The 15,550-nt window shown below is 40.8% G+C and overlaps 1 protein-coding gene across 1 annotated transcript in view; it reads right to left on the bottom strand.

The window, feature by feature from the left end:
- Positions 1-15,550, bottom strand: part of CERS3 (ceramide synthase 3) — a 39,306-nt gene that overhangs the window by 18,675 nt on the left and 5,081 nt on the right. Inside the window, exons 2-7 of the mRNA XM_086757330.1 lie at positions 9,750-9,932; positions 8,061-8,178; positions 5,957-6,075; positions 2,115-2,172; positions 1,179-1,229; positions 28-120 (exon numbers count right to left, since the gene is read on the bottom strand). Coding sequence (XP_086613456.1) covers positions 28-120; positions 1,179-1,229; positions 2,115-2,172; positions 5,957-6,075; positions 8,061-8,178; positions 9,750-9,931 — 621 coding nt within the window. The 5' untranslated portion in view covers position 9,932. The remainder of the gene's footprint in view (positions 1-27; positions 121-1,178; positions 1,230-2,114; positions 2,173-5,956; positions 6,076-8,060; positions 8,179-9,749; positions 9,933-15,550) is intronic.

Raw genomic sequence — 15,550 nt, 5'->3', positions numbered from 1 at the left:
CTACAAAAAAAAAGGATGACCACTTGCCTTCCTTTTGTTGTCAATCCCAAGCGTAAATACCAGAGACCAGTAAAAACCAATCTCAGCCATGTAGTACCAATACTGGGATGGCAGCAGAGTCTGTAACGAAAAAAAACATAGTTAACTCTGAGAACAGCAAAAAGTGAATGCCAAGTGAAATTACTGCTTTTTTCCTTTCCTCACTTCTTTTGCTCCTCTGCTGAGTCTTGCTTTAAAAATTAAACTAAACTAAATCCCTGCTCTGGGCTTCATTAAGAAGGATGTTCTGGGAGCCAAATATTTTAACCTTTACTCAGACCAAACTCTCGGTTTCTGCGGTTCCTCCCCCACCTCTGAATTTTACCATGCTTTTTTCTGCATTTTTGTCAGAGAACAACATGCAGAGTGCTTATGTATTTAATTACAAACAACTGCAAGTAAACGAAGCCCTCCGTTTTGGTGAACAATTAACTTTTTAAATGTTCACACATCACATGACTAAAACGTCAGCTATTTATGATAAAATCCTATGCATCTGCTACGGGCTAAACGCTGAGCTTGGCTGCTCCCTTGGTTCAATACATTTCCCAGGTGGCAGGAAGCAGGTTTGGTTATCAGGTCCTACAAGAAAGAGAAGCTGGGAGGCAAGATTCTTTTTATTTTTGGCCCCTGAGGTGGACAGAAATACGGAGACAGTGGGATAGGCCACAGATTTCTAAAAAGAGGACTAGCGAGCACATAAGAACCTCCGACAGACAGGCAAAAAGGCAGTTTGCTTGAAGTCATCTGTTATGAGACTGTTAGTAAAATATTTTAGGAAGAAACGAGAGCCTCATGACCCTTGGGAACAACCAGAGTATTGAGTAGGGATCCCCGGAGCAGGGACTCATTATGCCTGAAACTCGTAGCACAGACAGCATCTCCTGTGCGCAGCTGGTAACCTGGGGTGGGTGGAGATAAGAGCGGCCTGGCTGGAGGGCTGAGCTGCAGCACAGGCAGATCACAGAGAAGTCCTGCAGCAGTCAGCAGGAGGTACCAAAGCAGGGGAAAAGGCTTTGGTGCCGCACCTCTCTAGGTGGTGCCCATTGGGAGGGAAAAGCGCTTCTGCCAATTAGCCCTTCCCATGGGGAAATACTGGGAATGCCTTGAGGCCAGTGGCCCAACACCAAAAATCTTACCTGAAACGGGTAGCCAACCCACGTCTGCCATATGTCGTAAAACCAGGGTTTCTGGGGAAGACAGATCATTCAGAGACTGATCAGCTGAGCAACAATAAGTCATCTTAACTCAAAATCTTCAGTACTTCAAATTTCTCTAAGTGGAGCAGGCTGAGATGCTATAGCCTTGATAACTGTTCCCCACCAATTTCTAAAGGGATCTTACATCTCAGATGTACTATATTGGTCCCAGCTTTCTGGCTTCTTTTCAGGACACCTGAAACGTTCCAGTTCATAATTTCATCATCCAAAGAAGTGGGTGTGTGTTTTATTACTGCAATTACTCAAGATATGTTGCCACAGTGATTAGATTTTGCTGTGTTTACCAGCCACACGCATCACTGGTTCATGACGATAAACAGTGTTTGGGGAGAAGAGCCAGATGAACGTAGACAAACTGAGAACTGTTCTGCTGCTCAGGAGAAGCATTAATGACACCCTAGGCAGTGCTCACGTAGTTACAAGCAGCTCTTTCTCCGTTATTCTCAACTTCTGACTCAGCAGCAACACCTCAATAAATAGCTGTGAAATACACCGTTGTTGTGACCCCCAAAAGCGCTGCCAGAAAAGCTTTACGGCCTCCCTGAAGGAACGCACGGCTTTGTGATGCGTTTGTAGGTGTTAATAAGGCATGTTGTAAAACCATCCGTCTGACTTCTTAAAATTTTCCTTAAAGTAATTTATGAGTAATCAGCATTTTTATCATAGAAGTTCAAAAGAGAATTTAAAAATTAACTGCATACTGCAGCCTATCAGCTAGATTACGTACATATAGAGATCGGGACCCAAAGAGCCACTGAAGCCAGCAAGTCTTTCAATGGACTTCAAAAAGATCTAGAAATCAGTCCTTATTTTGTTAAAAATAGGGAGTATCAATCCTTCAAAATATCAACTTACATCATATAGAAATATAAATCCAACAACGGAGGATGTAAGATAGAATGAAAATCGCCAGCTGCAAAATTAAAAGATAAGAACAAAGCATTATATTTTTATAGGCATCATCCTGAGCCAGAATTCATGCAAATCATTGCACATCACAGACAATCTTCACATAAAAGTGCCCTCACACTTTATATTCATGATTGTCATATATTAACCATATCTGAATTATTAATATTTAAATACTTAAGCTTTGACTAATTGTTGAAGTAGTAAATTATTTTACATTATCACAATACAGGCATCTTGATTGTGATTACAGCAGTAATTTTCCAGCCAGGCATGAGCTGATCAAGAGAACGGTCACAGTAAATGTAATAAATTCCCAAAATTTAATGTCTGATAACACCAATGTTTCCTGCTGTATCAATCCCTCAAGAATATTCACCCTGGACTGAGAACATCTCTCAGTTCCTGACTCCAGAAGGTCTTTCAGCCACAGGGCACATACTTTCCAGTCTGATCAAACACTGCGAATGCCGTGAGCACCAACAGTGATTTGTTTGAATTGCTGCATTAATTTATTTTGATCTCTCAACACTGCTGAAAACAGGGGAGCCCTATGAAACTTCAACAACTACTGGATTAGTTTATGTCTTACTACAGAGGTCTGAATTAACTATAAACCTCAATCTTCGACCAGGATTGCCAGCATTTAGCCCGATCGAAGCTTTTTGTGGTTTAAATGGATATCCAGCAAGGCAGATAAAACTTTCAGGTTTCCACCACCGATCTGGTAAGTCAGTGAAGAGGAAAAAAGTTCTTGTGTATCTCAGCAAACCGAAACTGTGTTTGTTGTTGCTTATATATGCCGGAGCAGGATGCTGTGATTTGGAGCCAGCAATCAGCGTGGTAATGACTCTCCAGCCTGCGTGGGAGGTATTGTCCCTGGGATTGGGTGTGGCTGGAGACTCAGCCCGAGCATTCCCACTCCCACCTCTACAGGTGATGGAAAACGTCTTCCTTTCCACTCTTCTCCTTGGCAGGAGCAAGCCTCACCTTTCCCAGAGCAGCTCTTCAAGATCAGTAGGAAAACACTACAGGACTTCACACGCTGAGAAAGGTCGTGATTACAGAGAGAAGCACATGGCCCCAGACCTGGTGAGAATATTTTACAGAACAACAGGCATCCCAGAGGAGAGCAGCAAACAGCCTCCCAGAAAACCTAAGTTTGCTAAAAAAAGAGGAGAGCGCCTCAAGAACACTGTACTAATGAATTGAGAGGTGTATAAAAATAGGATTGTCATCTTTGGCAGACATTAATGAAGGGCCATATGACAGAAGATGATGAGAACCTGTCCGGTAAAAGCCGTCCCTCCTTTTGAGCCCTACATTACCTGGAGGCTGATATCCCAAGTGAAAGAATGAGATGTTTAAAAGACTGAGTCAGCATTTTACAAGAAAAACAAACAAACAAGAGATGAGTATATGGAATAGCAGAGGCTAAACAAGATAATATGTCTCACACCTGCAGAAGAAGTCAAGAAAACAATTATAAAATTACCACTTGATACACTGGTAATAAACAATCATTTTGCTTTTCCCCTTTAAAGCATCTTCACTCAGGTGATTTGTAAATAACACTTCAGAACATCCACTGCACAAACAGAAAAATTCAAAAGGTACGTGGTGGAAATTAGGACAGCAAATGGACGGAGGGAGTGGAACCCACAAGTAATGCTTGGGTCAGAGTTAACAAAGATGCTGTGAAAAACACCACCATGGCACGGGGGAGACTTTTTTTACACAGGGGCTGGCTCTGCCCTCGTGTCTCCTATTCCAAGCAAGGGAGGTACGAGAAGTCCAGTGGATATAGTGGGACTGGTTCTGTGTTGATTATAAAGTGTAATTGGTTTTCTGAATCAGATCCAAAGCATAGAGCACCTAACAAGACCGTGCCATTAGTCCCCAGCCCTGCGTGTACAATAAACACTCCGTGCTTCAGATGAACTCATTATACAGGCAAGACTGCCAGAGCACTACCTCATTTTGCATTTAGCCAAGCTTCTTCATGAATTTGGTGAATAAAACCTAAAGTAAAACTCATCCAAATTCACCAAGTTTTACCCAAACAAGTGCCTTTAAGCTCTGAACAAGGCCACCAGGGAGAGGACTAAGCAACAGCTATGCAGAAGAATTTTCTTATTTAACTTTAGGAATCTTTTCTCTTCAGTTGAATCTAACAACAACAACAACAAAAAAATCAGTAGGTGAAGTCAAAGGCTAGTAAATCTTTTAAGGCAGGGAAGTTTTCACGCAAAGGGCTTTCCAACCCCCAGTATTGCTTAACCGGGAGCATTAATAGCTTAAGTATGGTTTAGATACGGCTCATCAGATTTTCCTTGTGATTCAGAAAAATGATCCTGAAGATTGCAGGCTTTCAAAAATTTCATAACGCTCATAACACTAACTATTAATGTGAAATAACTCTGTTCTTCGTTTGTTGCTTTGAGAATTATATCCAATTAAACTCACTGACAAAGAGCAGAGCAAGGTTCAAAAAAATTGCACAAGAGAAACCTGTTTGCTTCATTCTCACTCGAGCTGCCAAGCAAGTTTTCATTTCAGTCTTTGGCTGTGTATTACTAGAGACATGCATCCATGGCAGATAGGTCTTTTATCAACAGCAGGAAATCTTATAGCCACTTGTAAAACAGAGTTAGGGGATCCACAAAGCAATAGCAGAAAGAAATCACGGATGTTGGTTTGCCAGGACAGTTTACTCAGCTCAAGTTAGGCTTCAGAGTGACACATCTACATCTATCAACTGGATTTACGCCCAACAGAGGGCATCATCAAATCATTACCACGTTGATTCACACTGAAAATAATCTTGATAAAGTGCTCCACTTTGAGCTTTGTGTAAAAGTAGCTGTACTTTTAACCCTCATTCTTTAACCTAATCAACACTAAAAGAGGTTAAATATTATAATCATGTGATTTTTTTTTTTTTCCAATGTAACTATGCTACTCAAAATTCAAATACATAGCACTTGGGAAAGCAGTTTAGACTGGTATAGGTATTTTCAGTATCTAGAAGTGACAAGATATGTAAGTAAAGCCATACCCAATTAGGGATTTGCAAATTGTATGAGATTTTGGATAAAACTGCAATAGTTAAATCGTAAAATGTTCAGATATGGGGAAGTTCTCACACAGTTGTGAAGAATCAGACTCTTGAATGCTTTTCCAGTTTTCAATGACATCCAGGAGGTTTTGAAACTTTTTACAAATTCATTATTATCACTCAATGCTCAACAGCCCACTCTCATCAGCATATTTGAGCTCATGTTTTGTGCAGTACCCCATGTTCAGGCTGTGACACCTATTATTTAGTTAGGATGCCATGATTCCTGCTCTTGAACTGACTTCTGTACACATAATAACATCCCAAAATGACACCACAGGTACATACATAAACATGACTGAGTAAGCATTTTTGTTCCCCTGTGATTACCAGCAGACAGAAAAATGCTTTCCTATTCTCTACATGTTTTCCTTAAGCACTATGTAGCAGGAGCCTACAAATAAGTCCATTATTACACAATGAAGAAAATGGTAAAATACTTTTGAGGCTTTTTTTCTGGAGAAACTGTTAACCTGATCTTTTAAAGTCACACCATTTGGAGAAATGCTACTAGATCCCTTACATTTGTTTGTTACGCACAAACCAAAACCCTCGTCAGACAGACCCAGCTTTCTGGAAATAAGTCCCCCTGAAAAGTTACCAGAGGACCTCAATCACTTTTTTCAAAACAGTAAAATCAAAAATAATCAAAAGCGTTGTCTTTTCTTACAAAGCTTCCTGGAATTTCCGAAGCACTGTTGGGATCTCAAGGTTTCGCCGTCTCCTAAACCACTTTTCCACCAACCGGACTGTACAGTTGCACTTTTTGGCGAGGCCTTGAATCTCTGACTGCAAAAAATGGAATAGTGTTAGCAATGAGAGGTACTCCAATGTCATTTGCATTTGTTTTGTAGTCCAGAGATCAGCTTCCCACTGTTGTAAGGTCTTCATTAAAAAAATATTACTAATATTAACTATCTATGGGGGTTTACCTTGCACACTTCCTGGTTTAATTTCTGAGTGACATTCACAGAAATCCTGGATTTTTGTTACAGTAATTTATATAAATAAAGTAGGCATGGAATGTACAGATCCACAAACTGTGCCATTGTCTTTCTGGTGGCTTCTGATAGTTTCAAAGATGCAACTTCTCCTAGCTAAGCAAGAGGTTGGGCTGGAGGGCAATGTGCCATGTATGAACACATGTGGCTATTGTACCTAATATTTTACCTAATTATAATTAATTATTAGATTATATTTAAATAAGTCTTGCAAGTGAGACGCGGGCCTGGAATTAAGGTGACCTGAGGTCTGTTCTCAAATCCAACGTATTTCTGTGGGTGGGGCAAGTCAGTTAATCTTACTGAGCAAAAATCCACACTGCTTTTTGACACCTAAAACCAAATTAGGAGTAGAGAATTGCCTAAAAATGTGTCTGGCCATTCAAGAGCGACATGTACTCTGAAGATAAAGTGGCTCTGCATTTCTCTTGCATTTCTGGGTGCTCAGTGCCCCACATGCAGCAGCCTGTAGGCTTCCTCCCTCTCCTCCATCCCCAAGTGCGGAAGGCGTGGGCTGACCTCTCCCAGGGCTGCTGCAGGAGAGGACCTTGCGTTGGACTCAACCCTGGGGAAGCTCTTTCCCCGCAAGGCTGGTATGCAAATAGCGGGTGGCAGCAGGGCTGCCTCCACCAAGGTAAGTCCAGTTCAGTTAGTCTGCTACCCGCAGAGAAAGCTCTGGTATGTGAGCAAAGGCACCTCAGGGTAGGAGAGCCAACAGCCTCTCTGCTCAGCCCCATCCTGCTGGCTGGAGAGCTCTCTACTTGCCACGCAAGAACACCAACTTTGTTTTGACAGACAATGGAGCATAGACGTCCTTTACTGCCAGCCAGGCCTCCGCATGCTTTCTCAGGCACACTGGACACCTAAAGGAGGCAGCCTGAATCTTCCCCTTGTACTGATGAGAATAAAAATGCGGTACGTCCTTTCAGATTAATCATCAAACTGAACTCCTGCAGAAGAAAGCTATGAAACAGAGATAGAGATATCTGCTCAGATAGAGAAGAGCTAATAAGTAAACACAAATACATCTATTCCTGACCACATCTGTTTCTGGTGATATCAGGCAAAAGACACAGTAAGAGAATAGCAGAGTTAGGGACAGAAAGTGAAGTTCCACTTATCAATAATTATCAATATCCCTCATTACTAGAAAGCAAATATTTCTTTTCACGGTGCAGGAGCACTGCAATTGCTCAGTAACTGTAGTTAGGCAAAGTGAACTTTCTGAGGCTGCGTTGACAGCAAAGTACCTGCTTCCCATCAACAATCATGTTGCCTCATATTTTGAGATGGTAAACATTGGCTATTATTGTTTTCTTGTTCAATTTTAAAGACAAACAGCAAGGTAATAGAAAGATTGCTTTTCTTTCTCACATAAGCCAGGATTAAGTATGCAGCAAAATAACAGATAAAAAGGCTTCCATGCCAGCGTTCCAATATTATTGCTTGCAATATATATGATAACACTTTCCAACAACAGATGTCAGCTGATGTTTTCTCCAGGCAGAATGAGTTAAAGATGGAACACTGATCTTCACTGGAAATATTATTAACAGTTTAACATAGAACAGTATGCCAGAAAATTGAACATCTTAAACATATTTTCTGTTTTGGATGCTTGTCAGCAGAACAGCAACAAAAACCCAAATAAATTAAGTCATCTGTCAATCAGCTGGAACTCATCCCACGATGTCATTGCTCATAACTGATTGAAACAGTAAGACTTGGGATTTTCCAAAACCAAAAGTAGTTTAAAAGAATGAGAATCCTTACTTGGGATGGATGTTTTGAGCACTCCCGGAAATAACTCTCTAAAACAGGATTAGGCTGCGGCTTCACACGTCTTACATTCTTTATACCTAAGGCTTTTGCTAGAGGTATAGCAATATATCTGAAAAGACATACCATGAAAAACTTTAAAAATACAACACAGTTACAAGACCTTACCTATTCTCGTGCCAGGATACAAAGAAAATAAAATAAAAGCAATTTAATCTGCCACAGGATATGATAGCGCACTGTGCCCTCTAGCTAATCCCAAGAGAGAACCATAGCATATTAACAGTTATGCAAAAAAGCAGGCCCAGGGACTCAAGTTTGTGGTCATGAAATGGTACAAAACTAAAGGAAAGATCCTGATTTTTGTGTACTTGTGTTTTTCAGAAGAATATTGGAGCTAAGCAACAGTTACTGGAGAGTGAAACAAGCAAGATGCTCTCTCCAGGTGAGCTGGAAGATTGCTACTGGGATACTTTCTTCTAGGGGCAGATCATCACTTCGCACATTGCTTCACCAGGCTACCTCTGCCCAAGACACTGGAGTCGGTCTGTGGCCTCCAGCTTGTGGCACGCAGCATCTCCCCCAGAGACCAAAGGCTTCTGTTTCTCTTCCATTTTCCAACACAAACTGCTGCAGAGCATGCCAAATGCTTTGCTCTTCTACTTGGGCAGGCTTTTCTGAAAAAGCTCCCCTCACTCCTGCTGATATCAGCAATTGATCTCTTATTGCTCATAGCAGCGGTCAGCTTGGCTCGTTCATGGGGAGATTCACTGCTGGCCAGATGTGCGGGCTAATTGTTCACACGAGCGATTTCCAACAGCAGTACAATGAGACACAGTTGGGCAAGCATTCACCCAGGAGACACTGTGAATGTTTATAAACATATGATCCAAATTACTTTTGATCTCTAAAATGAATGATCCTATCTGGATCTTTTTTAAGTCTATCCAACTTACGACATTCCAAATTTCCTCATTCTATCCTGAAATAATTATAAAAACCTACTAATCACTTTTTTTTTTGGGGGGGCGGGGGGGAGAAGAGAAAGTCAAGCAAAAAAGGCACAAATAAATAAGTCAAAGCATTGCAAATCTTAATATATTTGTAGCTTTCTTCTGTGGAGTCAACCTCTGCCTGTCCCGTAAGATTCCAGCTGCAGAAGCAATCCATCTTTCAGTGCCAAAGTGACATAAAAAGGAATCAGCATTACTAGATCTCCATAAAACATTCACATGAAACTTTGAGATCCCTCCAGTCTGCCACCTGGGATCTATCAGCCTCACACAAATGTTCTGGTGGAGGACCAAATGAAAAGAGAGGTTTGGTTTGGAGGACAAATACCTCTGCCCTTCCACCAAAGGAGAAAAAGCAAAAGGAAATCCAAATGGTTTTGTATTAATTGTATCTCTAGCAAAATGAGATAATTATCCAAATGCTGTTCTAGAAAAGCTAGGTAGAAATATTTCCCCTTCTAGATTGGACCACAGCCACATGTTCCTAGTAGTGAAAATATTTCCCAATTTGTCACCTGTTATTATCTGTACTAGATCTTTCTAGCAAACGACTAACTAATCCTCCTTTATAAAAATGTAGGAACATTGATCTAAAGATATCTTATGTTTCAAATATTTTTAGAATTAATGAGGATTAACATTAGCATAAAATTGCGTTTATGTTTCTTACCTTTCACTGAAGAATCGGATAATCAGCAATACAAAAGCATACGGTATTGTTGCATATAACTGATGTGGTTTTGGAAAGACAAGTCCATCGCGGTCTACAAAATGTGCCCATGTGACATTGACAGGCATCCAGATATTCTCCCACCAGAACCAGCTGTTGAGTGTCTTTAATATGTGCGCCATGCTAAGCAAATACAGAGAAAAAATTAAAAATTGTTCCAGATGTATGAAAAGAAAAGCACGAAATAAAACATATTGAACCTTGTTGTGTAGAACAGTGGTCCCCAGCTGGCAGGACGTTTCCTAAAGATAAGGTGCAAGCAGCAGATGAGGCTGAGGTCTCACAACACAAGCTGGCCTGGCCTGCATGAGTGGCACTGGTACTGCAGGTCCAACAGAGGGGCTGCTGGCACAGAACCTGCAGGCACTGTAGAGATGCTCAGGTGTCTCCAGACTAAATTAACAGCAAACAGACCTAGCCAGTGCAGTCAGTTTTCTCAGGAGGAAAAAAAAAAAAAAAAAAACAACCAAAAAAAAAAACCCAACAAAAACAACAACAACAAAAAAAACAAAAACAAAAAAAAAAAAAAAACAAAACCAAACACAAACCCACAAACCAACCAACAACAAAAAAACCCCACAGTTACAGGCAGTTGAAAACCCCTTGGTTTACAGAACGTAGGTGGGATTATAATCCAGGAGAAGAAAAAATAATAGAGGTAATTATTACCTGCAGGAGGGGAGGTAATCTGCTGTCTCATTTCACTCATCCATTCTAGACTGCTTAGTTCTTGGTCAAATCTTTTGCAATCCTCACTTACAATCTATCATACCAATACACAAAAGATACTAAAGAGAACTGATTTTCCCTAGGCTGCATTTGTAAATTAAATATAAATGGGTGGAAGAGTGGAAAAGAAATTAGAAAGCCCAGAGGGTGACTCAGTTCCGTAATAATGAAGACATTTCACTGTTGAATTACTCTGCTTAATAAGCTAATGGCAATATACACCTTGACCTTGATTTTGCAAACACTTGTGCACAGGACCAAGTATAAAAATCACAGCGCACAGCAAGCTTTTTTGGTGATTTGCAGGAAATACTACGATTTAACTATGATCAAATCCTAGATCAGAACAAAGTGTCTAAAACCAGTTCTGGAAGGAAAAAAAAAAATCGTTTAAACCAAAACATTTCATTCCTGTAAAAGTCTCATTTTTAACTTTTTGCATTCTACATTATATATTTTAAAATTTCTTTTATCCCCCATTTAGTTGTAAGGACTTTACAGTACAAACATGTTATATGGCCTATAAAAATATTCTAAAATTGAATAAAATTAGGAGTTACTTTAATGTTTGCCATAAGGTTGAAATAAGTAAATTTTCTACAATTTCTATGAGTAATAAATTTAAATAACCTTTTCCATACTAAAATTTCCTGTAAACCAGAAAAAAAAAAAAAAAAAAAAAAAGAGGAAATAACTGATTTCATGGAACCATAGTTTCAAAGATGAAACAGTTGAGCTTGGAGAATTTCAGCCAAGTCTCCTCATAGTGCTGGGCATCCCTTCGGAAGATCTCACAGCAACGTATTTGTACAGGATCATGTGAGAAGATCAAATCCTGCTGAGGACAGAGTAGTTCAGGCCTTTTCATGCTCCTCCGTATCTGAGGCCACACGACTTTAGCTTTGCCTGCATGCAGCTGCCACCCGTGCTGGATCAGGACACCATGCTTAGCGCTCTCACAGCAGCTTTCCAGATCCAGCCACGGCTGGCTCTGATGCCCACTTTAATTAACAGCTAAACGAACTACTGCTGTGATCCACGCTGGGCTGTTTCCACAAAGCCTTGCAGCAGGTTTGTGACTTGTATCCATCAGAGCTGGGTTAACAGCCCCTGTGAATCAATTTACTGGCCAAGCACAGTAGTCACTACTGAAATATTAATAACCCAGCCATTTAATCTTTTTAAATGCCAAAAGGGGACAGTAAAAACCTACTGAATGAGTTGTGTGTGTACAAGCAAATGCAAAAATAAAGGAGGGAGAAATCACAATTGTTCCTGCACTCAGACTTTATATGCCAAGTTTCAGCCTAGAGCAATTTTTTACTGGTGAATTATAAACTTCTGGAAGTAGGGATTTATAATGGGGCTGCTAACAGACCCTTAACTACAGCTAGCAGGCGCCATGATAATGAAGCAGGGCTTTGAAACATGACATTTTAGGTCAGACAGAAAGGCTTTGCAGACAAACTGCCCTAGAAACCAGCAGAGAGACTCATTACACAGTTCTGCTTCCTAATATATCTGTATTTTTAAACTAGACTGCATTGCAAACTGTCAAACTAACTGTAATAAAAATAGGCCAGTCTATTCTAATACAGTGGAAAGAGCACGAACAGTTGGATTATGGTAAAATGGGTTGTGACTGAATGTGCACCCAAAACACTTAAACCCTAGAAAAACCTAGTAGTGCATATTTTCATATTGGATTATTGGGATCTCACTAGTTTATGTTTTCCTTCCACACAGAGATGCCTTACCGTATGATTACCTTTTCAGGTCTTATTAAACTAGTTAATACACCTCTATTAAGCCATGCTCCTAAGCTCATGCTTAATCTTAAAATTTAAGGGAATTCTGGGATATGGGGTCTGATCCAGAGTCCACAGATTTCTGTAGAAATCCTTTCTCACAAACACCAGACTCATAGAAAGGTGGGTTCTCTGAAACTTTCTTCTGTAATCCCCTGTATTTGTACCAGGTCTTGCCTGGCATACAGACCATCCCTGATGAACGTTCTCAGAGTAATTCTTCGAAATCTGTTGATGAGATTCCACATTTGTCTGCAGCCTATTCTTATGTTTCATTACCCTTAAATTGGATCTTCACCCTACATCCAACCTATGTTTTCACTGCAGCAAATCAGGCCATTCCCTGGGCAATCTTGCAGATTTCCATCTTCATAGTAGCAGCTGTTCAAGTAGCTGGGCTGTTTTCCTGTCGCCCATCAGCTTCAGTTCTCATCATGAGGTTCCTGGAGCACCTGGAAGGTGAGAAGTCCTTCCAAAAACACCTGAGCTGAGCATTTTACAATTTCTCTTTCTTCCCCCTTTGCTCTTAAATGGCTGACAGCTGTGGCTGTAGTTTTATCCCTTCTTAAATCATGGAGATCCTGAAACACACAGGAACTCCATAAATACTACTTAGCTGCATACATCACGTACAAGCAAGGCTCTATTCTCCTGTATTACAAACAGGCTGTGGTCCTTTTCAGCCTACTGACAAATATCTCACGGAACCCACAGGTACTTTGTGTTTTTCTGTAGGAAAAGGAAGCTGATACCTGACAGAAGTCTCCATCTCAGGAAGCATTGCTCAAAGCAAACTAACTAGGAATAACTCAGGGATATCTTTACTTACCATCTTCTCCACGAATACATACTTGCTACTTCCTAGAAACCTTGATTAAAATTAGTATTGGAACTCAATTACACTTTTAAAGATGAACCCATTTATTATCCCATCCCCTCTGCCAAAAAGGTTCTTTCAATGTTCCCCCAGCATCACCAGTACAAATAACCCAGCTCTATGGTTTACTCACCACATCCAGAGCAACCACTGTCCCAAATGCTAATCCCATCAGCCTTCTCCACACTATGACTTAAACACTTCATTCTAAATTATTTACTTTGAATCCTTTGGATCCTAAACAATGGCTGTGTAAATCATAAAAGGAGAGGCCAGAGAAAAGGAGACAGATAGAAAGCACACAAGTCCTTTGTCTCTAGCAAGCTTTGTTAGAAAAGCCATAGCTGCCATTTGCTAATCTTTCCTCCTGATTACCAGCTGCCTGGGACAATTGTGGCAGAGTGACTTCTCAGAACCCTTAATCCCACATCTGTGTCAATTCACCAGGTAGAGACTGAATGGCCAGCGAGAGCAAACTCTGCTTTCAGACCTCAGCAGGTTAAAGGCACGTTGCCAGCACCACAGGAGAGAACATTTTCCCATGACTGTTGCGTGCTCCTACTTCTGGAAAAAAGGTTTTGCCCCCACAAGGGCTATTGCTCTCGCATATTACATGTAGACCAACCTCAAGCACTTGCATGTATTCTAAATTATGTTGTCTATACTGTTTAGTTCTGGTTTTAAGCCAGATTGTTGAACCCTAACAGGTTAGAAGGCCACAACCCTTTGGCCACACAATCTTACACTGAGGACACCTCTTCCAAGTGCCTGTAGAGTGAGTGGGAAAGGGAAAGCACCCACCACAGGGCCTCCTGTGGACGGGGTAGATGTCTTTCAGCTGTCTCTTCTGTCACCCAGGAGCTATAAGCAGTGATGGTGAGGTAGACAGGCATTTCCTCATATAGTGCCCGAAATCTGGGTAGGAAATGGGAGAACCAGTTTCTTATCACTTGGGTGAGTGGAGTGCCTTTTGCAACAGGCTCATTTCTACGCCGATGAGAAATGCTTGCCTCTGAGAAGCGCTATGACCGCAGTCCTTGAGACCCAGGTTCGTTTCCCTAGTACATCAGCACAAAACTAGAGGATGCTTACTTCTGTCAGGAGCTCATTACCAGACAGAGGCATGTGTTACAGTGTAACCACAAGCGGTGGCAACCAGTTCCAGTGCTGGGGTCAGGCTGTAGATACTGGATTTCAAAGGCAGCTGATCTTTTCAGCTCGCATAAACTGTCACAAGTTGTTAATCTTCCCTTACACACACTGCTTCCAAAGAACGGGCAGCGGATGCAAAGGCCCAGCTTGTCCTGATTTGGTACCAGCTCTAACAAGAAACTTGAAAGCCAACCCAGCCTAAACCTCCTATTCCTAAGAGTGCTGAGCTCAGAACTTTTTTTTCCTTACAGCTTGTAACAGCACCAAGCAAGCAGGAGTGAGAAATGACAACAGCTGAGCGACCCGTATTCTGCCCAGAATCTTCCCAGATTCCTATCCATACACCAGCACCAACAATGATTTTCATTGACAAAACCAGAATCATTGCCCTTGCTCTAAAGGGGTTTAAAAGCCAGTCTAACAACAAAATAAAAATATTTTAGAAAACTGGAAAGTTCCCCTGCATCTTGGAAATTAAACTCTCCAAGTAAAGAAATCTAATAATCTCCTGGCTAAGGAAGGATCTCCTCTGTGGCCTAATCTAGTGTTAAATGGGCTAGTGCAAAACAGGAAAATCAGGAATGATCACTTCCCAAACTGCATCCTTTATAATTAAAGGGAAGCCTACACAGCTGGGAAGTACAAATGTGAAGTTTCTTACAAAGCTCTGTTCCTTGGATCCTTGATATATTCAATTAAAAAAAAAAATCTCTTATTTTTAATGCCATCAAGAAAAAATAAGTGTAAATTTTCATCTGATGACAGCTACATGGCTACATTTTGAAAAACAAATTCAGGAGCTGCTTTGAAGTGGAATTTCTGGCTACTGCAGCCTGGGGAATGAATAAAAAGAACCAGAGCCAAAGCTTTGATTGTGTTCTCCACACAAAAGCAAAAACTGCATTTCCAAAATCAGAACTACAGAAGGCGATATCCAGGTTTGAAGGATGCGTTAGGAGGATTTCCTGTCCTCATTTACTGAACAAATTAGAAAACTCAACGGGTCGGTAACACAAACATCCAAGTGAAAGAAGCCTTAATTTCTCTAAGCACCTTATTAAACCATCTGCTCTGTGTGATCCAGAGGTGTACGGGGAAAGAACGAAATCAGCAAAAAGCAAGAATAACATAATTCTCCTCTTTCTCTCATCATTTGGTAGAACTGGTAAAGCTAG

Source organism: Chlamydotis macqueenii, chromosome 12 (genome assembly GCF_036417535.1).
Source record: "Chlamydotis macqueenii isolate bChlMac1 chromosome 12, bChlMac1.mat, whole genome shotgun sequence".
NCBI classification, from domain to species: domain Eukaryota; kingdom Metazoa; phylum Chordata; class Aves; order Otidiformes; family Otididae; genus Chlamydotis; species Chlamydotis macqueenii.
This window is presented reverse-complemented; position numbering and strand designations above follow the sequence as displayed.